General features: G+C 43.7%; 1 protein-coding gene and 1 non-coding gene across 3 annotated transcripts in view; both read left to right on the forward strand.

Moving 5' to 3' along the window:
* CRB1 (crumbs cell polarity complex component 1) overlaps positions 1 to 25,366 on the forward strand; it is a 175,365-nt gene that overhangs the window by 80,301 nt on the left and 69,698 nt on the right. For both annotated transcript variants that reach the window (XM_029064005.2, XM_029064006.2), the window contains 2 exons: positions 11,294 to 12,250; positions 22,223 to 22,770. In XM_029064005.2, coding sequence (XP_028919838.1) covers positions 11,294 to 12,250; positions 22,223 to 22,770 — 1,505 coding nt within the window. The remainder of the gene's footprint in view (positions 1 to 11,293; positions 12,251 to 22,222; positions 22,771 to 25,366) is intronic.
* Positions 10,554 to 10,690, forward strand: LOC114811860. The gene has a single exon (XR_003759556.1). It is a non-coding gene; the product is annotated as a small nucleolar RNA SNORA7 (small nucleolar RNA).

The raw sequence follows: 25,366 nt of genomic DNA on the forward strand, positions 1-25,366 counted from the left end.
CTTTATTATTTCCAATTCCATGTTTTGACAAAATACATTTCAACAGGAAAAGGAGATATGTCAAAATAAAAGATAATTTGCAATATTAAATATCAGATATTGGATAATGGCAATTCCACAAACCTAAACTTGATGAAAAGTTTTCCATATTTTATACCTTTGGTCTTGGTCTTGAATCTGGCTAGAGAAGCTCTTGCTCATTTTGGGCCAGGAAAATATCTATCAACTCTGTTATATTGTATTTCCTAAGTAGTTAGTACAGTGTTCTGAAAATAGGAAGTGTTCAATAAATACAACTGATTAACTGATTGATTAGCTCAACCCATACTGCTATGGAATGGAAGAATGCAGTTAGAACCCACAACACAATCAAAGAGGGAGTCCTACATGAATAGAAAGGAAACTAGAGTGGACTCTGAATGTAACTTTTTTACGGTATTTGTAAAGTGCTTACTATGAATCAATCATTCATATATATTGAGTGTTTACTGTGTGCAGAACACTGTACTAAGTGCTTGGGAGAGTACAACACAACGATATAACACATTCCCTGCCCACAGTGAGCTTACATTCTAGAGGGGGGAGACAGACATTAATATAAATAAACAAATTACCGATACATACCTGAGTGTTGTGGAGTTCAGGAGGTGGGTGAATAAGGGAAGCAAGTTAGAGAGATGCAGAAGGGAGTGTGAATAGAGGAAACGAGGGATGAGTCAGGAAAGGCCTCTTGGAGATGTGCCTTCAATAAGGCTTTGAAGGTGGAGATGTGTCGGGCACTGTTCTAAGCACTGGGGTAGATACAAGATAATTAGGTTGGACATAGTCCATCCCCCACAGTGAAGTTAAATGACTTGCCCTAGGTTACACAGCGGGCAAGTAGTAGAGCTGGGATTAGAACCCAGGTCCTTCTAGCTTCTAGCTTCCTGGCCCATGCTCTATCCACTAGACCATGCTGTTTCTCACATAAAACAGGCCAAAATGTGGAACTGGGACCTCAGCCTCAATGAAAACCAGGAGAAACAGAAAAACACTGGGATCTGATGACAAAATTCCTGCAGAAGTCTAGAAGCATGGAGAGGATCTCCTCCTCAGAGATCTGAATTTTCTTTGGCTCCACGTATGGAACCCCAAGCTGATGCCGCAAAACTTCAAAGTTGCTGCCGTAATTGTCATCTTCAAGTAGAAAGGGAAGAGAGCAGCGTGAGAAGCAGTGTGGCTCAGAGAGTTGGCTGTGGAAACTACAGGGGACTTGATCTTTGTCACAGAAAACATGTAGAAAGCAATGCTAAGCCCTCTCTACTGTGTTTATTGATCTTTAGAAGCAAATGACACCTTTCATAAGCCGTGGTTCTGAAAATTGCTAAGTAAACGGGAAGGAGCATGGCCCAGAGGAATATAACACAGACCTGGGGGGCAGAGGTCCTGGGTTTTAATCCCAGCTCTGCCACTTGGCCCAGTGCTGACCCAATGCTTAGAACAGTGCATATAGTAAGCACTTAAGAAATATCATTTGAAAGGTCCCAAAATTCAATCACCAGCACTAAAGTAAGATCACAAACCTGCATGGAACATGCGAGGAGAATGGTTGACAGAAGGATACCTAAGCAGCTGATGCACAGGGGTTGGAAAGGAAGGCAGAATAAGCAATTTAAAGACATGTTGAAGCACAGTCTCAAATAGAGCAACACAGTGATAGACTGCTAGGAGATCCCTGCAGCAGATAGACAGGCTTGGTGGGTAGAAATTGGGAGAATTGGGAGAATTTCCACAGATCTAATCCATCACCGAAACCTGCCGGTCTTACCTTCACAACATCACCAAGATCTGCCCTTTCCTCTCCATCCAAACTGCTACTTGCTGGTACAGGCTCTCATAATAACCCCACTGGATTATTGCATCACCCTCCTCTCTGATCTCCCGTTCTCCTGTCTCTCCCCACTCCAGTCTATTCTTCATTCCGCTGCCCAAATTATCTTTCTACACAGATGCTCTGGGCATGTCACTCCCCTCCTCAAAAACCTCCAGTGGTTGCCCATCAAGCTTCGCATGAAATGAAAACTCCTCACTTCTTGGTTTCAAAGCTCTTCATCACCTGGCCCCCCTCCTACCTCACTTCCCTTCTCTCCTTCTCCAGCCCAGCCTGCACACTCCGCTCCTCTGCCGCTCACCTCCTCACAGTCCCTCGTTCTCACCTGTCCTGCCGTCGACCCCTGGCCAACGTCCTACCTCTGGCCTGGAATGCCCTACCTCCTCACTTCCACTAAACTAACTCTCTTCCCCTCTTCAAAGCCCTACTGAGAGCTCACCTCCTCCAGAAGGCCTTCCCAGACTGAGCCCTCCCTTTCCCTCTGCTCCTCCTCCCCTCCCCATTCCCTCTTCTCCCGCCCTCTGCTCTTCCAACTTCCCCTTCCCACGGCACTGTGCATATTTGTATATATTATTTATTACTCTATTTATTTTGTTAATGTCTTTATATCTAGGATTCTATTTATCTTGACAATATTTACGCCAGACTACTTGTTTTGTTTTTTTCTGTTTTGTTTTGTTGTCTGTCTCCCCCGTTTAGACTGTGAGCCCATTGTTGGGCAGGCGTTCTGTCTGTCTGTTGCTGAACTGTAAAATAAAATGGTGGTATTTGTTAAGCCCTTACTGCAAAGCATTGTTCTAAGCTCTGGGAGATACAAGGTGATCAGGTTGTGCCATGTGGGGCTCACAGTTTTCATCCCCATTTTACAGATGAGGTCACTGAGGCACAGGGAACTTAAGTGACTTGCCCAAAGTCACACAGTTGGCAAGAAGCGGAGCCGGGATTAGAACCCACGACCTCTGACTCCCAAGCCCGGTCTCTTTCCACTGAGCCATGCTGCTTCTCAATTGGAATTGTACATTCCAAGCGTTTAGTACAGTGATCTGCACATAGTAAGCACTCAATAAATATGATTGAATGAGTAAATGAATAAATGAATGAGAAGAATTTCTCTCCTAGAGCAAAACCTTCTTGATAATGAGGCTGTAAGGAGACAGAGTTGATAACTGAGACAGTCCTGATGTGGAATGGGCCTATTAGAAGAATATCATGGCATAATGGATAGAGCCTGGGCCTGGAAGTCAGAAGGTCATGGGTTCTAATCCATCTCTGCCACATGTCTGCTGTGTGACTTTGGGCAAGTCACTTCACTTCTCTGTGCTTCAGTTCCCACATCTGTAAAATGGGGATAAAGACTGTGAGCCCCATGTGGGACTGGGATTGTGTCCAACCTGATTAACATGTACCTACCCCAACGCTTAGAACAGTGATTGGCACATAGTAAACACTAACAAGTACCATAATTATTATTATTACTATTACTAGCTCAACTAGGATCTACCCTTATGTGCAAACAATTCAGGAAGGCAGGATGATTCCACGCCAATCTTTTCAGCCATTCTTGCATGCAGGGCTAGGTCTTCATTGTCTGTGTTGTCATCTTCCAGAACAAAAGACACCTAGATAGGTAATTCACGGCAGAAGTTGAAAGGACAGAATTTATTGAGCAGTCCATTCACAAATGAGGTATCCAAACTATGGTCTCTTTACCCTACTAGAATGCATAATTTTCTCTTACAAATCTATTAGTCTGTAAACTTCTCGAGGGCATGAATCATGTCTACTTACTCTATTGTACTCTCCCAAGTGCTTAGAACAGTGCTCTTCACCCAGTAGGCCGTGAATAAATACCTCTGATTGTCTAGCCACAGCCAATCTCTAGGCCAAATTGCAAATCTTACTCAATGATGTTAGGACGTGTGTGACTAATTCTTCTGTTATGACTTAAACATCTCTCACAGACACTGTTTCTTTGTGGATCTTTTCTTTCTATCCCATGTGGGGCGACCAGTCTTAATCCCTATTTTACAGATGAGGTAAGTGAGGCTCAGAGAACTGAAGCAACTTGCCCAGGGTCACACACCAGACAAGCGGTAGAGCCTGAATTAGAACCCAGGTCCTTCTGACTCCCAGGACCATGTTGTAGCCAACAGGCCAGAATGCTTCTCAATGTGCCACAGTTTGCCCAGAAGTTTTGACAGAGGTTAAAACCGTGCTCAAATTAGATTTCCAAAAACACATTCTCCCATGAGTAGCAGTTGATTCTCACTTCTCCAACTTCATTCATTCATTCAATCATATTTATTGAGCGCTTACTGTATGCAGAGCACTGTACTAAGCATTTGGGAAAGTACGAGGCAAGAAAAAATAGACACATTCCCTGTCCACGACAAGCTATTGCAAACATAGGCACCGTCTGAAGGGACAGGGCCCTTCGAGAACCTACCGCAAGAGAAACTGTGATGAGAGACTAAGAATACTAACAGATCTGTTACGTAAATGGTATAATGAGTCTTAGGCTAAGCCCTGCTGATCTAGTTTGGAGAAAACACACTGTCAAGACTGAATCATTAAACTCAGTTCGGCATCTCGGAAAAGCAAAAGCATCGTGGAAAATAAGGCTTTGTTTCTGGAACTGCTGCATCACTGTCAGGAATTTGTTTGGGAGACCATGTAGATGTGTATGGGTGTAATCTTTGACTGTAAAAAAATGTTTGCAGCCACGATGGAGGCTTTCTTCTTTCTAATGACAATGCCCACAGGTAACTCTTTGATTATTTTATAGCAATGCTAAGTGGTACCTCCGCTCACAACATTAGGCAGTTTTGACAGTTTTATTTAGCAGTTCAATCTACCTAATACAGTCATCTATTTAATTACCGATCCACTCCTTGAGGTGTGTTTTTAAAAGTGAAATAGTGAGGTGGAGGCCAGGCAGTTCATTTATTCTATTGTCAGTTTGAATTTTAGGCATTACTGGGGGGGGCGGGGAACTAGGATTTTAATTGCAGCATAGAAAAATTAAACTGGAATATTGGCTATCTACTCATATGACAGTAACTATTTAAAAATGCTATTTTTTTTATTCATAGCTATGCTGCTAGTGGTAACATTTTGGTATGAATAAGACGGGCTTCCAAACTCCATGTAGCTTAGTGGACTTGACACTGAAGGTAAAACAAGAACCTCAACTGCAGCAAAATAGTTCAAACCAAGATCTTTTACAAGTTAACTTTAATGGTCCTGGATTTGAAAGATTTGGCATAAGTAAAGGCAATACCCCAGATGAAAAGACAAGTATGTATTAACAGAAAAGGAAGTGCATCTGTTTATTCTTGAGCTCAATCATTTAGTTTTCACAGACTTCTGTGATGTCTTCAGCCCTATAACCGAGCCTAAAGAGCCTTCTGTGTTATTTCGGTCCGGTCGCCTCTTTTTGTATGGTATTTGTTAAGTGCCTACTATGTGCTAGGCACTGTACTAAGTGCTGGGGTAGATGCAAGTTAATCAGGTTGGAAATAGTCCCTGTCCCATATGGGGCTCCCAGTCTTGTTCCCATTTTGCAGATGAGGTAATTGAGTCCCAGAGACGAGAATAGACTTGCCCAAGGCCTCATAGCAGACCGACATTTAGCCAAGCTGGCATTAGAACCCAGGCCCTTCTGATTCCCAAGCCTGTGTTCTTTCCATGAGGCCATGCAGCTTCTGATTCTGTTAGCCTCTGTTGGGCGAGAAGCAGCGTGGCTCAGTAGAAAGAGTACGGGCTTGGGAGTCAGAGGTCATGGGTTCTAATCCTGGCTCCGCCACTCGTCAGCTGTGTGACTTTGGGCAAGTCACTTAACTTCTCTGGGCCTCAGTTATCTCATCTGTAAAATGGGGATTAAGACTGAGAGCCCCATGTGGGACAATCTGATTACCTTGTACCTCCCCGAGAGCTTAGAACAGTGCTTGGCACATTGTAAGCTCTTAACAAATCATTATTATCATTATTATTACTAACCCCCCAGCCCCCGAGAGTTCTTCACTTCAGATCCTGGTCTAGCTAATCCCAGATCCCTGCATCACTCTCTTGATGCCATTACCCTTTAGATTCAAGCCCAGGAGGCTTCCTTCACATAGAGGAGGGGCTCGTTTAAAGGACTAGCCTACCACCCCCTCCCAGTGCTGGCTATAGGAAGCTTGCTGAGAGAAGGTTCTGAATCTCTCACCTCAAAAATACCTGAGAGTCTTCTCTTCCCCAACTATCCGGCTCCGACGTGTCCTTCCCGATCCTTCCCTCTGATTGGCTAGCTTCCAAATTAATACCATATAAAGCATTGATTGAACTTCCCTCAGAGAGGATAATTTGAGAGTGAATCTCCTGGGTTTCTCTTCCCTGTCCTGATCAAGGGGACTCGGCTGGAGCGAGCATCTCACCTCACCTGCCAAACAGCAATGGGAGATATTTGGACAGGACAGGTCACTGTACAAATGGTGACATGGCTTCTTGTTCTCGCCTGGTCGTTGTCAAGTTTTTCTTGCTTTGGGTTTTTCTAAAGGTAATTTAATGAACACCATAAGATATCTTTATAACTGAATAGAGCTTAATAACAATTAATAATAATTACTGTATTTGTTAAGCACTTACTATGTGCCAAGCCCTGTTCTAAGCGCCGAGGTAGATATATTGGATTGGATTACAGTTTGGACAGTCTCTGTCTTACATAGGGATTACAGTCTGGATAGGAAGAAGGAGGAGGAGAATTTAATCCCCGTTTTGCAGATGAGTAAACTGAGGTCCAGAGAAGTTAAGTGACTTGCACAAGATCATGCAGCAGACAAGAGGCTGAGACAGGATTAGAACCCAGGTCCTCTGTCTACTAGACCCGTGTTCTTTCCACTAGGCCACGCTGATGTTAAAATAGAATTACTTTATGGTTTTAATTAAGGAACTCCCATATCTGGATCTTTGCCTCATTTTCTGGAACTTAATATCTTCTCATATACCTTTAGTCTGGATATTAGGTTGGAATTTTTAGTTGGAGTTTTTGATCTTTTTATTTAAAGGAAATACGGCAATCTCTTTTTTATCTGGCAATTAAGTAGTATTTCTTAAAACTTCAATGTTGATTACTAAATACTTTTGTCCCTGAAAATATGAAAGGAGTCTGATAGCAGAGGTATTCAGTGGATTCTGGCCTGTGTTGTTGAAACAGAATACTTCTTCTCCACATCTCTGCTATACATCCCGGCCGTACACAGCCATGTAGAAAACCGAAAGAGAAGTTGATGCTACGTACTTCTTCCCCCCTCCTTTGATCCAGCCTCCTTGCTGACCTCCCTTCCTCCTCTCTCTCCCCATTCCAGTCCATATTTCACTCTGCTGCATGGATCATTTTTGTAAAAAAAAAAAATTCAGTGCATGTCTCTTCACTCCTCAAGAACCTCCAGCGGTTGCCCATCCACCTCTGCTTCAAATAGAAATGCCTCACCATTGGCTTTAAAGCACTCAATCAACTTGGCCGCTCCTAACCGTACCTAACCCACACACTTCGCTCCTCCGATACCAACCTACTCACTGTACCTTGAACTCGTCTGTCTCACCATTGATCCCTCACTCATGTCCTGCCTCTGGCCCGGAACTCCCTCCCTCTTCATATCCGACAGATGTTCACTCTCTCCACCGTCAAAGCCTTGTTAAAATACATCTCTTCCAAGGACCTTTTCCTGACTAAGCATTCATTTCCTCTTCTACTCCCTTCTGCTTTGCCCTTGAACTAGAATTTGCACCCTATATTCACCGCTCCCTGAACCCCCTAGTACTTATGCACATGCCTGTAATTTATTTATTTATAATAATGTCTGTGTCCCCCTCTAGACTGTAAGCTTGATGTGGGCAGGGGACATGTCAACTAGCTGTTATATTGACTGTCCCAAACTCTTAGTACAGCAAATGCTCTGCATACAGTAAGCATTCAATAAAGACTGTTGTTTGATTGATTCTACAGATTGTAAGTCCAAACAGGATCAGAATTCCTTAGATCAGCTAAAAACTTTATAGACTCAGTACACTCTCCCCACCTCTCCCATGGCTTCTTGCAATAAGCTAAAATGTCTGCTTGTCCACGGGAATCGGTCATCATTTAAATTTCAGATGCACAGGCAGACAGGTTCAGAGGTATGATCCCAGCTGAATCTAAATCCAAAGCCAGATAACCTTTCACAGAGTTAATTGCAGAAATTGCTTTTTTCACTTCCTACAATTCAACAGTTCAAATCTGTTCAACATAGAAAGCAATCAGGCAAGCTCACAGTAGCAAGAATTAGGTAAACCTTGACCCCCAAATAACTGGAATTCTTAGAATAGGACATGAACATAAAGTCTCCAAAGATAGAAAAAGTGGGTTTACTTGGAAAAAATGTCCCTTAGCAGAAACTGGAAATTGGAAACTGGAGATTTAGACTGTGAGCCCAATGTAGGACAAGGGGCTGCGTCCAACCCAATTACCTACTCCAGCCCTTCATACGGTGCCTGGCACATAGTAAGTTTTTTAACAAATACTACAATTATTATTATTTAATGTGAGCTGAAACCAAGGGAACTGATTTAGAACTGTACCTGAACAGAGATTTTTTTTGCAAAAAAAAAAAGACCTGCACTCTAAGATAGGTAAGAAAGGCTCCACACATATCAGATAAAGCTGAAAAGTGAGAGAAAAGATGAGAGTAACAAAATCACAAAATCATTGCTATTAAAATGATATCAATTTTTATAATAGGATTGAAAATACAATGTAATGCAACTTTGTGTAGAGTTCTTATATTAGATAGAAAAAATAATGCTGCCTTTTAATTATTATGACCACTATCATTAATTTCCATTCTCGATCTGTTGCTAATTAAATTGTTCCAACTGTTCAAACTGTTTTCAGTAAAAGTTGGGGATTGTGCCTTCTTTCTGGTCTGGAGAAACAATTCTACTTCCTCTGTTACAATTACACATGCAAAATATTTAGGTTTTGGGGAGTAAATCCATTTTTTTAGAGTTATTTTAAGACTGTAGAGAGAAATGTTGTTAAACATTGGTAGAAATACAATAGAAGAAAATTAGATTTCAGTGTTCCAACAGGTATCATAATGCTTCAATTAAATGATTTCCAAACCATTCTCACACTGTACATCTTATTTATTTTTGGACTAGAGGTTGTTATGAAACTCTCAGCAATGATAAAGCAACCTGAAGAACAAAACTGAAGCCCTTCTAACCATATAGTCTCATCTACTTGGAATGTGAGAAGTTGTTTCTATACAATTGAAAGAAGAAATTGTGGCTATCCCATGACAGTTTATAACCTGTATTATATAATTTCCCTACCCTCTACTATTGTTTTCCCAGTGGACAGTGGAAATTGTGTTTGTATAAAAATGTGCTTTCCAATTTCAAAAAGTCATTGCCTAATATTAGATGAAGGAAAAGATGTGTAAAATTCTACAGTGTTGGTTTCATGCGCATATCTAGGATGAGCGAGTCTCTCTCACTCGTTAGTATAAATGATTGCCACAGGCAAGCATTGCACACTGGTATGTGACAGGGGTGCTAATCAATCAGGGGCATTTATCAAGCATATATTGTGTTCAGAGACTCTACTGGGCACTTGGGAGAGTACAATAGCGTAGATAGACAGATCCCTGCCTCAAGGAATTTAGGGCAGCATCAAGGATGGCTGGGGTGTTTACCAGACTCCTGTCCTGCAGGGCAGCTAAAGGTCAATGGTGGAACCGAGAGTGGAGAGAGAGGACAGGGCCAGGCAAAGGGATTCCGGGGCCTCCTCACCCTACTGATAAGCAAATTCTAGGCAGATTTAGAAATGGTCAAGCCAGAGCCTAAGGAAAGAGGAGAAAAGAGTGAAAGGAAAAAGAAATTAATTTCTTCCCAGCACTGTAGAGGATGTATCTACTGTAGTAAGCACTTGGGAAAGTACAACAGCCGGTCAATGCATTTCTTGCCCACATAGAGCTTACAGTCTACAGGGGAAGACAGACATCAAAATAGATTAGGGTTAAGGAAATAGTAAAGTATAAGGATATGTGCATAAGTACTGTGAGGTTGGGGTATCAAAGTGTTTGAGGGGTACTCAGTCAAGTGCATAGTCAATGCAGAGGGGAGGGCGAAAAGGGGAAATAAGGAGCTTAGTCTGGGAAGGGCTTTGGGGGAAAATGTGATTTTAGGAGGGTTTTGAAGGTGGAGAGAGTGGTGGACGGTCAGATATGAAGCAGCAAAAAGCAGCATGGTCTAGTGGAAAGAGCACAGTCTTGGCAATCAGAGGCCCTGAGTTCTTATCCCAGCTCTGCCACTGGTCTGTGGCATGATCTTGGGCAAGTCACTTAACTTCTCTGAACCTCAGTTTCCTCATATGCAATACCTGTTCTCCCTCCTATTTAGACTGTGAGCTCCCTGTGAGGCCTGGTCATCTTGTGTCTACCCCAACAGTAGTTGGCACACAGCACTTAACAAATATCACAATTATTATTATTATTATACGAAGGGGAAGGGTGTTCCAGGACCAGGGAAGAATGTGGGCAAGAGGCCTCTCCCAGGATAAATGAGATCAGTGCACAGAAAGTAGGTTGGCGGTAGAGGAGTGAGGTTAGGTAGCAGAGAAATAAATGATTGAGTGCTTTAAAGACGATCATAAGGAGTTTCTCCCCACTCAGGGTCACACCTGGAGAGTTTCCAGTCCTTTACCAGTCTCGACTACGGGAGGGAGAGTCAAGCAGAGGCATTCCATTCCATTCCTAGCTTGGACAGTGGCTAGCGAGTGGAAGGCCATCTGCTACAAGTCAAAACTCACCTCTACTGGCAGGAGTGACCGGGGAGAGAGTCAGGGTGGAGACTCAAGTTTACTGCGCAGAAGGCGGCATGGTAAACCACTTCCCTATTTTTACCAAGAAAACTCTATGGATCCACTACCAGAATGATTGTAAATGGAGGTGGAGCATTCTGGCAGAGATGTGTCCGTGGCGCCGCTATGGGTTGGAGATGACTCGACAGCATAAGACAAGACAAGAAGGAGCATCTCTGTGATGTGGAGGTGGATGGGCCACCAGTGGACGTTTTTGAGGAGTGGAGAGATTGGACTGAATGGCATGGAGAGCTCCAGGGTCACTGTCTGCTTTTGCCTTTGGCATTCTGAGAATTAGCCCAACTGCACCCTGGACCTCTAGACTGTAGGCTCCTTGTGGACAGGGAATGTTTCTGTTATATTGTACTCTCCCAAGTGCTTAGTATAGTGCTCTGCACACCGTAAGTGCTCAATAATTACAAATGACTGACTACACCCGAAAAAGTTTCATTCATTTCAATGAACAAACTATTTGAAGCCCACAAAACTTGTAAATGTGATCCAGCATATGCCCGTAACAATGCTCTCCCTTTGCTTGGCAGGGATCCACTGTGAAGAAGATATTGATGAGTGTTCCTCGAATCCTTGCCAAAATGGTGGAACCTGTGAAAACTCACTTGGGAACTATACGTGTCACTGCCCAGCTGGAGATGGAGATGGGATAGTTTATGGAGGCAGAGACTGCAGTGACATCCTTCTGGGCTGCTCTGGGCAGCAGTGTCAGAACGGAGGGTCGTGTCTCCCGCACTTAAGAAATGGCCAACATGGATTCAGTTGCCTATGCTCCCCCGGCTATACCGGATCTCTCTGCAAAACTGTCACCACCTTCTCGTTTGAAGGAAATAGTTTCCTCTGGATTCCCAGCAGAACAAGTCCCATGAAAGAATCCCCCCCTAACATCACCTTCAGTTTTCAGACCATTCAGCCGACGGCCCTTCTGATCTTCCGAGGGAATCGAGACACGTATGTAAAACTCGAGCTGACGAATGGCTACATCCGCTTATCCATTCAAGTCTCTCACCAGCTCAGAGTGCGTCTGCAGATTTCACACAATTCCAGTGACGGAGAATGGCATTCCGTGGAGGTAATCTTAGCGGAAGCTGTAACTCTTAGCTTACTCGGCAGCTCCTGTGGAGAAAAATGTGTCAATAAAACTGCTTCTCCAATAGATCGTGACCAACTGGCCCTTGCATCCCAAAACACATTTTTGGGAGGCTTGCCGGTGGACAGGGAGAGTGACGGTGACTCGCTCCCTGGTATCTATAATACGCATTCCGCACCTTCGTTTGTAGGCTGTCTTCGAGACATTGAAATAGACTCAAATCTTATTATCCCTGAGGACATTCCACCGGGTTCGTTCCAGAATGTCAAAGTAGGCTGTGAGAAAAAGGACTGGTGTCAAAGCCACCCCTGTCAAAACAGGGGACACTGCATCAACTTGGGGCTCGGGTACCAGTGCGAATGCTACAGGCCCTATTATGGCCCAGACTGCACAAGAGGTAAGGTGACGTTATGTCCGTGTAGAGAGATGCAGCTGCACCTCAGAGCATAAATGAACCATTGGAAATTATTAGGCCTTTATTAAATGTAATGACCGCTTAGACTTTCTGCTGTTTGGCCAGTTGGTGAGAAAAAGAAAGAGGTTAACAGTGGGTGATAATTATGTTCTGTTCACGTGTTTGGGAAACCTGGGCTTCTCTCAAGCAAATATATCAGGATGAGTGGAGGGTTCTTTCTTGACTGGGGTTTTGCCTCTGTTCATTCAATACTCAATTAAACACTATAAGAAAGGTGAAGATCACACACCCAGGCTTAATTTAATTTTGACAGTGAATTACTTGTTCAGAGGAAATAGAACATTTTGTAATTATTCAGTTCAGAAAAAAACAATGACCGTCTTTTTTTTTTTTGATTTGATTCTCTTGTGTGCTTTTTTTTTTAAAGTGCTTACTATATGTCCGGCGCTGCTCTGGCGTAAGTACAGGATAATTACGTTGGACGCAGTCTGTGTCCCACAGTCTTAACCCCCATTTTACAGATGAGGGAACTGAGGCACAGAGAAGTGGAGTCACCCAGTAAGCAAGTGGCGGAACCAGGATTAGAAGCCAGGTCTTTCTAACTCCCAGTCCCAGTCCCACTAGGCAATGCTGCTTCTCTAAGTCTCTTCAAGTCAAACCCCCCCATCTCATAAACCACCATCGTATTCATTGTCTCTGAGCATCTATTTTGCTGAATTGCACTGGATAAGAGATATAGAGCATAGAGTTTTAATCCACTGGATTAAACAACATGAAAACTTCATTGTCTACATCCAATAAGCTTCTTTTGGACTAAGCCATGACTTGAAATACTGATCACAACTTTGGAGTACAATATGATTTCATGAACTGCTGTTGATAATAATCAATATACAGCTTACTTTTTCTCAATGCACGGTGAAAAAATCTGAAAGGTAATTGTGACAGACTTCTTTGAAGTATGGCTGTAATTTATGCTGAGGTTAGAAAAGGAATTCTGGAGCAAGGGACAGTGGCTGGTAAAATATGTTTTCCTTCCTTATGTGACATGAAATTTGAACCATTCAAGGTCAGTAGAGCGGTTAAGAATTATTGAGAATTACTAGAAGCTTTTCATTTTTTTTGCTTTTTTTCATCCATAATATTCTCTACAAACTCTGACACTGTTGCATGCTGAGTTATAGATTCTAGGACGGGGCAGTATTTTAAATGGAATGCCATTTTTTTATTTGTTTTTTAAGGGGGCAGAGGGCAGGACTGTGGTCAAGGAGACCAGGAGTGATGTTTGATTTTTTAAAAGAAAGGTTGCTGCCACATTTTTAATTGATACTTAGTAATATTTTCCTGACATATTCGAAATAACAAGCAGATGTTGCCTTATTTTGATCAGCCTCCAGATGTAGTGACTCTATGATACAGTCCTGACCATGGTGATCTTAACTGCCCCAACAAAAGGATTCCAAGACTGGTTGCTTGGTTCTTGGTTATCTTTGGGTGTCATTTTTTTTTCTAATAGGAAATACAAAGCATTTTGTATCAGATGTCCTCACCTTAGAGGGGACCCTTCCCCCACTTCCTTTAACATATTTCATCGCTCCCAAATCAGCCACAAGGCTCTCATTTAACCCGTCAGAGCTGCTTGGCTACAAGTACTGCTCTGCAAAGAGCCTTGTATGAACACTTTTCTTTTTGAAATGTGCACTGCAGGTTTAAGAACAAAATATAGTTTTCCTTGTATTTATTTTACCAAGTCAGTAAATGAATAAAACCAAACTCTTAGCCATCGGATTAAAACATTTTGCCCATAGTCATATATGAAAAAAACACCCCTTCCCCCACCCCCCCATCTCCAATCCCGGTTCTGATTCCTCAGAATCTCTAGCTTAGGGCCTCATTTATAGGGCTGTTCAATCCCCTTCGTCAGTACCCGTGATCATCTTCAACACCATCATCATCTTAATAATGGCATTCGTTGAGTACTTAAAGTGTGTCAAACACTGTTCTAAACACTGGGGTAGATACAAGCTAATCAGGGTAGACACGGTTCCTGTTCCAAATAGGACTCACACTCTGAGTAGGAGGGATCACAGCTATCGAAGCTCTATTTTATAGATGAGATAACTGAGCCACAGAGAAGTTAAGTGACTTCCCTAGGGTCACCCAGCAGGCAAATGGCGGAACTGGAGTTAGAACTCAAGGCCCTTGACTCCCAGACCTGTGCTCTGTCTGCGATCTACTGTGCTCTATCTTCTATCAACCTTGCTCCTCTAGGCCAGGTAGCTCCTCCGCATTAAGCAAGTAGAGCTGCAGGCGGAAAATTGGCAAACAAGCCTTTGGTCCAGAAATTTCACTACCCTCCAGTGAGTCAATCAATCAATCATATTTACTGAGCGCTTACTATGTGCAGAGTTCTGTACTAAGTACTTGAGAAAGGAGCTTGGTTGCTTTCTCATTATATGAGCTGACTGTGTTTCACTTGGGCAGGCACATTTTGGGGTTTTGAGCTGTGGGCAAAGACCACACATCCATTTCATAATGTGGCGTACCTCTGCCCACCTACTTTCTCATTGCCCAGAGAAACATGATGGCAGGGATGAGAGAGTGTGAGTATAAGTGAACAACCCATTGACACTATTCATTCATTCATTCAATAGTATTTATTGAGCGCTTACTATAATAATGTTGGCATTTGTTATGCGCTTACTATGTGCAGAGCACTGTTCTAAGCACTGGGGTAGATTCAGGTTGTCCCACGTGAGGCTCATAGTCTTCATCCCCATTTTACAGATGAGGTAACTGAGGCACAGAGAAGTTAAGTGACTTGCCCACAGTCACACAGCTGACAAGTGGCAGAGCTAGGATTCGAACCCATGACCTCTGACTCCCAAGCCCGGGTTCTTTCCACTGAGCCACGCTGCTGTACTAAGCGCTTGGAATGTACAAATCGGCAACAGATAGAGACAGTCCCTGCCCTTTGAGGGGCTTACGGTCTAATCGGGGGAGACGGGCAGGCAAGAATAACGGCAATAAATAGAGTCGAGGGGAAGAACATCTCATAAAAACAATGGCAAATAAATAGAATCACTATAAATTCCTCTGAAGAGGTTCTTGGTAGAAGGCTCATTCATCATTCACTCTTTCATTCAATTGTATTTATTGAGCACTTACTGTATGCAGAGCACTATACTAAGGGATTGGGAAAGTACAATACAGCAGTAAACAGACACATTCCCTGCCCACCACGAGCTTACTGAGGACTCCATCATCATTTTCCTATCAAAATCTAAACCACACAGCATAGGAACAGGCCTTTAATTTAGATGATTAAAAATGACCGGTCTCTCTCCATTTTGGGGTATCTCAGAGTTGGTTTCCGTCCACAATGTTCAGTGTTTAGCTCAGTGCTCGGCACACAGTAAACCCTCAATAAATGCCACTGATTGATTAATGAAAGCCCCCAGTCAGGTTATAGAGAATGCTAAAAATTTAGAAACCCTCCTAACCCCTTCTAAAATCATATCTTCCAGAAGAGGCCTTTCCTGACTCAACTAGCACACCCCCACTTGCTCTCCCTTCTGCTTCGCCTACGCGTTTGGGTCTGTACCCCTTAAACAATTTGATTTTGTCCTCACTACCACAGCATTTATGTTCATACCCATCTGTAATATGGGAAGCAGCCCAATAAGGGAAGCAGCGTGGCTCAGTGGAAAGAGCCCGGGCTTCGGAGTCAGAGGTCATGAGTTGGACTCCCGGCTCTGCCACTTGTCAGCTGTGTGACTGTGGGCGAGTCACTTTTAACTCTCTGTGCCTCACTTGCCTCGTCTGGAAAATGGGGATTAACTGTGAGCCTCCCATGGGACAACCTGATGACCCTGTATCTACCCCAGCGCTTAGAACAGTGCTCTGCACATAGTAAATAAACAAATACCAACATTATTATTAATATATTTTAATGTCTGTATCATGTCTACCCACTCCATTGCATTGTACTCTATTGTATCTCAAACTTGCACCACTGACCCCTTTGCCTATGTTCTGTCTTCTGGCCTGGAACTCCCCCCAGCTTCATATCCAACCGGCTATCACACTTCCCCCCTTCAAAGTCTTACTGAAATCACATCTCCTCCAAGGGGTCTTCACTAACTAAGCCCTCATTTCCTCTACTCCCTCTCCTTTCTGCATTCCTCTTACACTTAGATTTGTACTCTTTATTGACTCCAGCCTCAGCCCCTCAGTACTTAGGTTCATATCTAAATTGATTTTAATGTCTGTCTTCCCCTCTAGACTGTGAGCTCCTGGTGTGCAGGGAACCTTTCTCCCAAGTCTGTTGTACTGTGCTCTCTTAAGCACTGAGTCCAGTGCTCTGCACATACGACTGATTAATCGATCGATTCATTCATGCAATACTCTGCAAGTGCTGAATAATTACCATTGATTGATAATCTATTTGTCCTCCTACTGCTCTGATTTCTCCTTCTAAATTTCGCTCTACAGCTCATCCTCTGTCTCTCCTCTTCTTTCGGTGGGTGTCCCCCAAGGCTCTTTTCTGAGTCCTCCTCTTTTCTCGATTTGCAGTTATTCTTACAGAGTGCTCATCTGCTCACTTGGCTACAATTAACACCTCTACATGGATGTTTCCCAAATCAATCTTTCCAGCCCTGACCTCTCATTTGACCTACCATTGTACAGCTACTTCTGCCTCCAGGACATTTCCACTTAGTTATCCTTCCTGCATCTCGAACTCCACTTGTGTAAAACAAAACTCCTCTTCTTTTCCCCTCTACCCTCACCTCTCCTTAACGTGCCCTTTTTAGTCGATAACAACACCATCTTCCTTGGCTCAGAACCTCTGCAACCTTGGTATCATCCACAACTCCTAGCAATCATTTAGCTCTCGTTCAAATCCCGCCAGTTCTTCAGCAAAACGTCTCTTGGAATTTCCCCTTCCCTTCCCTAATAGGTGATCTAGTCTTGCCGTACAGGAAGACTCTAGCATTAGCCTCCTCACTGATTTGCCAGTCTTCAGTGTCTCCCCGTCCGGTCTTTCTGAAGCATCATTCAGTCCACATCTCTCCTCTTTTCAAAACTTTCCCCTGACTTCCTGTGTCTGTCCACATCAAGCAAAAATTCATCCCAATCATCTTCAAGTCTCTAGACCCCAGACCCCTGTTTGCCTATCACCTTTCTTTCCTTGTCATTCCCCATTCACTTGCTGTCCTTCCAAGCCAACCTTCTAGCTGAATTTTAATCTCGATTCTCCCGCCTCCACCTTCTTGCTCATACTGTTCCCTCAGCTTGGAGCTCCCTCCATCCAGGCAGACCACAGCTCTCCCCACCTTCAAAGCCCTCTAAAAATTCCACCTTTTCCAACAAGCCCTCACAACAAATTTCCCAGTACTTAGACCTATATTATCCTTCAGCCAACTCTTGCATTTATGAATTTATGCCCTCTTCAGCACTCATGTACATATGTGTCCTCGACTGTTGATTTTTTACCACTTTAGAATAAAATATGGAGAATTAGCATTCATTCATTCATTCATTCATTCAATAGTATTTATTGAGCGCTTACTATGTGCAGAGCACTGTACTAAGCGCTTGGGATGAACAAGTCGGCAACAGATAGAGACAGTCCCTGCCGTTTGACGGGCTTACAGTCTAATCGGGGGAGACGGACAGACAAGATGGATAACAGCATGGGCCTGGGAGTCAGAAAGAGCTGGGTTCTAATCCTGACCCCGCCACTTGCCTGCTGGGTGACCCTGGAAAATCACTTCACTTCTCTGTGCCTGAGTTACCGCATCTATAAAATGGGGATTAAGACCGTGAGCTCCATATGGGACAGGGACTGTCCAACCTGGCTATCTTGTATCTGCCCCAGTATTTAAAATCATGTTTGACACATAATATGAACTTAACAAATATCCTTATTATATTATTATTATATAATGTAATGATGAGAAGAAGAATAAAATATGATTATGTTTGTCTTTGATTTTAGGGGTAAGCTCCTTGTGGGCATGGAATATGTCATGTCTTTATTCTGTACTTCCCTGAAGCACCAAGTGGGTGCTCAAAAGATTATTACTCTGACAACGACTACTACTAGAGAAGCAGCTTGGCTTAGTGAAACGAGCCCGGGCTTGGGAGTCAGAGGTCATGGGTTCTAATCCTGACTCTGCCACTTATCATCTTTGTGACTTTGGGCAAGTCATTTAACTTCTCTGTGCCTCAGTGACCTCATCAGTATCCTGGGGATTAAGACTGTGAGGCCCATGTGGGACAACCTGATTAGCTTATACCTACCCCAGTGCTTAGAACAGTGCTTGGCACATAGTAAGCACTCTAAAATACCATTATTATTATTATTATTATTATTACCACTACTAGCACCACTACTAATAATATTCCAATTCTCACTTTGCAATTTGGAGGCGCTTGCAAGGATCCCAAACAGTCACAGAGTCTGGGGGTGTATTAGCCCGGATAATATCCAGCATAGTATTACTTATTCTGCTCCTTGGCTTAAGCTATTTCAAAATTCAGGATAAAGGTGGGTATATGTATGTTTATAGTGTGGAGTCTTTGGAGTCAAGGGTTTCATTATTGATGGCAGAGCAAAGTGTGTGTGAATGGGACTGATAAAGAATAATCTTTGTGTTTGGTAGTGTTTTACTTATCTTCACACTGTGAGGTTAAATTTCATAATAATAATGTTGGTATTTGTTAAGCGCTTACTATGTGCAGAGCACTGTTCTAAGCGCTGGGGGAGATACAGGGTAATCAGGTTGTCCCACGTGAGGCTCACGGTCTTCATCCCCATTTTACAGATAAGGTAACTGAGGCACAGAGAAGTGAAGTGACTTGCCCACAATCACACAGCTGACAAGTGGCAGAGCTGGGACTCGAACCCATGACCTCGGGCTCCCAAGCCCGGGCTCTTTCCACTGAGCCACGCTGCTTCCCCACCCATTCTCTTGTGAGCCACACTGGTGAAAGGTATGAAATTAGCGAACATTTTCTTGGCTTATTCATGAGGAGTACAGTGTAATTCTTGAATTCTAAATATTTAGTACTTCTATTATTTACATTGTGAAAGGCCAGCTCAATATTTCTTTACATCTAGTTCTCCCTTAGTGCACCTTTCACCTGGTAATTGGCCTAGAATGCTAATTTCCTAAAAACATTCTAACCAAACTGCAGAGTGAACAATTTTTCTGTTTCCTGACTTTCCCTTACTTATGCTGCTGGAGAAGAAGCATGGCCTAGTGGAAAGACCCAAGCCCGGGCAGTCAGGGGACCTGGGTTCTAATCCCACCTTCTCCTCTTCTTGCCTGCTGTGTGACCTTGGGCAAGTCAATTGACTTCTCTGGGCCTCAGTTCCCTCATCTGCCAAATGGAGATTCAATACCTGTTCTCCCTCCTACAAAGACTACTCCTACATGGCACCTGATTATCTTGTATCGACCCCAGTGCTTAGCATAGTGCTTGTCACATAATAAGCGCTTAACAAATACTATTATTATTTTTGTTATTCAATTTGATTCAATTCAATTGTATTTATTGAGCACTTACTGTGTGCAAAGCACTGTGCTAAGCACTTGTGAGAGTACAATACAACAACAAGGAGACCTGCCCACAACTGGATCACAGGCTAGTGGGGGAGACAGACATGAATATAAATACATAAATAGATAAGCAAACAGATAGATAAATAGATAAATAAATTACAGATATATACATAAGTGCTGTGGGAATGGGAGGGAGGATGAATGCAGGAGCAAGTAAGAGGGCACAGAAGAGAGTGGAAGAAGAGGAGAAGAGGGCTTAATCAGGGAAGGCTTCTTGGGGGAGATGTGCCTTCAATAAGGCTGTAAAGTGTGGGGGGGAGCAATTATCTGTCAGATATGAGGAGGGAGGGCATTCCAGGCCAGAGGTAGGATGTGGGCAAAAAGTTGGCGGCGAGACAGACGAGTTTGAGGTACAGTGAGAAGGTTAGCATTAAAGGAACGAAATGTGTCGGCTTGGATATAGTAGGAGAGTAGCGAGGTGAGGTAGGAGGGGGCAAGTTGATTAAATGCTTTAAAACCAATAGTGAGGTGTTGTTATTATTGTTATTATTATTAATAAGAGCCAGGCATTCCAAAATAGGGCTGTTTAGATGCCCCGAGTGCTTTCAGCTGAGCTACTCTCCCTTCAGCAAGCAAGCGGCCAAAGTCCTGGGCCACCCACTTGTCCAATTTTGTCCCTTTCCACTGTAGGGAAGATATATCTGCTTTAGTTCTCTTTCCCATAATGGTGATGGGCTGCACCGAGTACAGTCTCGTGCCCACTGACTCAGTGTTTCCCAAGGGCCAGTTCTGAATCAGCGACCGGGGTTAAGGAGGCAGTCTGTAGCCATGGAACAAAACTAAACATGGATTCTAATCCCGGCCCTGCCACTTGTCTGCTGTGTGACCCTGGGCCAGTCACTTCACTTCCCTGTGCCTCATTTATCTCATCTGTAAAATGGGGATTGAGACTATGAGTCCCATATGGAACAGGGACTGCATTCAACCCAATTGCTTGTATCCACCCCAGCGCTTAGTACAGCGCTTGGCACATAGCCTTTAACAAATGCCATGATTATGAAACAGTCAAAGTGGTGCACACTGGATCTTCTGGTGCCCTGCACTGATGAAAGGCTGTGATACTTCCACTGGTCCCCAGAAAGTCCTTTTTAGTCTTGTTACTGTAATCCAGAGTCTCAACTGGAAGTCAGCTACCCAAGCCTTGAAATGTTATAGCAGCCTTGATTATTTTCAAGTTCTCAGGGCAAAGAGAAGTGCTTAGTCAGGCTGGAATCAATGCTTGTCTACATAAAGGCCTGATTGTCCCCATGAAATATACGATACAGTAAGAGAGGAGGATAAAGTATGGGAAAAGCGGTATTTATTGAACACATACTGTGCAGAGCACTGTATTAAGAACTCGGTAGAGTACAATAAAGTTAGTAGACATGGCATTTAAGGTATTTACAGTTCAGTGGGAGATAAGCAGTAGAACTTAGTGAAAAGAGTACAGGCCTGGGACTCAGAGGACCTGGTTCTAAACCCAACTCTGCCTCTTGTCCACTTTGTGATCTTGAGCCAGTAACTTAAATTTTTTATGCCTCAGCTGCCTCGTCTGTAAAATGAAGTAAAATCCTACTCCCCGCTACTTAGACTGTCGGCCCCTTTGGGAAAGAATCTGTGTCCAACACAACTACCTTGTATCTACCCTAGTGCTTATTACAGTACAGTGATCGGCAAAGACTACACACTTAACTAGTCTTGTCTTATGCCGTCGAGTCATTTCCAACCCATAGCCACACCACAGACACATCTCGCCCAGAACGCCACTCTCTCCATCCGAAATCGCTCCTGTAGTATATCCATAGAGTTTTCTCGGTAAAAGTCTGGAAGTGGTTTACCCTTGTCAACTCCTGCGCAGTAAACTCAAGTCTCCGCCCTCGACTCTCTCCCACGCCGCTGCTGCCCAGCGTGGGTGAGTTTTGACTTGTGGCAGATTGCCTTCCACTCGCTAGCCACTGGCAAGCTAGGAATGGAAGCCTCTGCTTGGCTCTCCCTCCCACAGCCGAGACTGGTAGACGACTGGAAACTCTCCAGGTGCCACCCTGAGAGGGAGCTTAACAAGTACTATACAAAGATAGGCAGGAGAAACTGATATTTTCCAGAGAAAGTTCATTATTTTTAAACCATCAGAAATGGCTAAGCTCAATGTGGGCAGGGAACATGTCCACCAACTGTCTTATATCTTACTCTTCCAAGCTCTTAATTCAGTGCTCTGCACACAGTGAGGGCTCGATAAATACGACTGATTGAAATAGGTAACTTTTGTATTCTCATTCATTTGTGCTGAATTCTGATGATTTTTGTTTTTCTCCTTATACGGGGACACCCCCAATCCTTGAAGAGTACACAGCCGGTAGATTTGGACAGGATGACTCCATGGGATATGCCGCTTTCACAGTTGAAGAAAGTCTGGACCAGAACATCACTCTCTCCATGTTCGTTCGAACCCGAAGATCATCTGGTTTATTACTGGCTCTGGAGAATAACGCATCTCAGTACATTCGAGTCTGGCTGGTCCAAGGAAGATTAGCCCTCCTGATTCCTAATTGGCCCAAATTGTTAGGGAAAACTATGCTGAGTGATGGGAATATGCACCTGATAGCTTTAAAAATGGATCCAGATAAGACTGAGGTGTTTCAATCTTCGCAAAATCTAGGCTTCATTCTTGGTCCCCCTCCAAAAATCCAAGTTGGAGATGTCCTCTATATTGGAGGCTTACCAGGGCAACATGAGACTGAAATGAACGGTGGCTATTTCAAAGGCTGCATCCAAGATGTGAGATTAAATAACCAACGACTGGAGTTTTTCCCTCTCCTGCCGGACAACTCAACTGGGAATCAGCTTCTTGTGAACGTGACCCCTGGCTGTTCTGGAGACAACCTCTGTAAGGTCAGCGAGGAGTTTTTCCAACGCACATTTTCACGGGTGGGGTCGGGATTTTAGTCTTGCCTATAAGTAATCGTAATGGGTACTGATTTTACCAGATTTATAAACAGGCTGATATAGTCAGACTGTGGGGTTTGCTTAATAAATGTGTAGAGCAAAAAGCTAGGAAAAGCCATTGAGCCCTCTCCATCTTCGAAGCCCTCTTAATAATAATGATAATAATTATAGTATTTATTAAGCGCTTACTAGGTGCCAAGCACTGTTGTAAGTGCTGGGGTTAAATACAAGGTAATCAGGTTGTCCCATGTGGGGCTCACAGTCTCAACCTCCATTTTACAGATGAGGTAACTGAGGCACAGAGGAGTTAAGTGACTTGCCCAAGGTCACACTGCAGACAAGTGGTGGAGTCAGGATTAGAACCCACGACCTCTGGCTTTAAAGTCTGTGCTCTTGCCACTAGGAAATCCCACCTCCCTCAGGAAGCATCCCTGATTGATTTCCATTACCCCAGGTTGTGTTGTCTAAACACTTGTAGAAATGAGCAATCTCCACTTTATTATTCATGGCTTTGTTCTTCTATTCACCTGTTTAAGCAATTGTTTCTAGTTCTATCTTTGCTTTTCCTTCTATTCCCATTATTTGTAAAAGAACTGTCTTTGTATCTCCCCATTACTATTTTTTATAATATTTGTTAAGCACTTACAAAGTACCAGGGACTGTACTAAGCACTGGGTAGATACAAAATTAATCAAATTGATGCACTGTCCATGTCCCACAAGGAGCTCCCAATCTTAATCCCCATTTTACAGATGAGGTAACTGAGGTACAGCGAAGTGAAGTGACTTACCCAAGGACACAGCAGACAAGCGGCAGAGCTGGAATTAGAACTCAGGTCCTTCTGACTTCCTAGCCCATGCTCCGTCCATTAGGCCAAGCTGCTTCTCAATTTATGCTTTACAATGACACTGTAGACTTCTTCAGCCAGTCAGTCAGTCGTATTTATTGAGTGCTTACTTGGTGCAGAGCATTGATTCATTCATTCAGTCAATCAGTAGTATTTATTGAGTGCTTACTATGTGCAGATCACTGTACTAAAAGCTTGGCATGTACAATTCGGCAACAGCTAGAGACAATCCCTGCCTAATGATGGGCTCACAGTCTAAACGGGGGGACAGACAGCAAAGCCAAACAGAACAAAACAAAAACAAGACATCATCAAGATAAGTAGAATCAAGGAGATATACACCTTATTAACAAAATGAATAGGGTAATAAATAATATATACAGATGAGCACAGTGCCGAGGGGAGGGGAAGGTGGAAGAGCAGAGGGTGGAGGGAGGAGGTGGGAAGGGGAGCAGAGGGAAAGGGGGGGCTCAGTCTGGGAAGGCCTCCTGGAGGAGGTGAGCTTTCAGCAGGGCTTTGAAGAGGGAAAAAGAGTTAGTTTGGTGGATGTGAGGAGGGAAGGCGTTCCAGGCCAGAGGTAGGACGTGGGCCAGGGGTTGACGGCAGGACAGGAGAGAACGAGGGACCGTGAGGAGGTTAGCGGCAGAGGAGCGGAGTGTGCGGGCTGGGCTGTAGAAAGAGAGAAGGGAAGTGAGGTAGGAGGGGGGCCAGGTGATGAAGAGCTCTGAAGCTAAGAGTGAGGAGTTTTTGTTTCATGTGAAGGTTGATAGGCAACCACCGGAGGTTTTTGAGGAGGGGAGTGACATGCCCAGAGCGTCACTTGAGAGAGTATAACAATATAACAGACATATTCCCTGCCCACAATGAGGTTACAGTCTACAGGAGGGTATAGGGACCACACCTTTTACTTTTCAATGTCCTTAAGCCTCACACCACAATGCCAAAAGCTTGGTCCAAGCACCCTTCATTTCCACAGAGAGCAGTGAGCTTAGTCATTGGTGGGAACCCTCGCTATTTTTGCTGAGGCTTCTTAGGCTGGCCTAGGGGCCCTAATCTTGGCATTCACTCACCTTTCCCCCTCCTATCTCACCTCATTTCTCTCCTATTACAACCCAGCCCATATACTCATTCATTCATTCATCCATTCATTCAATCATATTTATTGAGCACTTGCTGTGTGCAGAGCAGAGTGAGCACTTGGGAGGGTATAATGAGAAGCAGCATGGCTTAGTGGATAAATCACAAGACCGGGAGTCAGAAGGACCTGGGTTCTAATTCCAGCTCGGCCACATTGCTACTGTGTGACCTTGGCAAGTCACTTCACTTCTCTGAGCCTCAGTTACCTCATCTGTAAAATGGGGATTAAGAGTGACAGCCCCACATGGAACGGGACTGTGTCCAATCTGATTAACTTGTATCTACCCCAACACTTAGAATAATGCTTAGCGCATAGTAAGCAGTTAAGTACAATAAATATTATTGTTTTCACAATAAGACACTCACCTCTGCTGGGCAGCAGTGGCACGGGAGAGAGTCGAGGACGGAGACTCAAGTTTGCTGTGCGGAAGAAAACAATAGTAAATGGAAGAAGGCAGTGGTAAACCACTTGCATATTTTCACCAAGAAAACTTTACAGATAGATTACCAGAACGATGGCAGATGGAGGCGGGGCATTCTGGGTATCCATGGAGGTGC

Source organism: Ornithorhynchus anatinus, chromosome 4 (assembly GCF_004115215.2).
Source record: "Ornithorhynchus anatinus isolate Pmale09 chromosome 4, mOrnAna1.pri.v4, whole genome shotgun sequence".
Lineage (NCBI taxonomy): Eukaryota > Metazoa > Chordata > Mammalia > Monotremata > Ornithorhynchidae > Ornithorhynchus > Ornithorhynchus anatinus.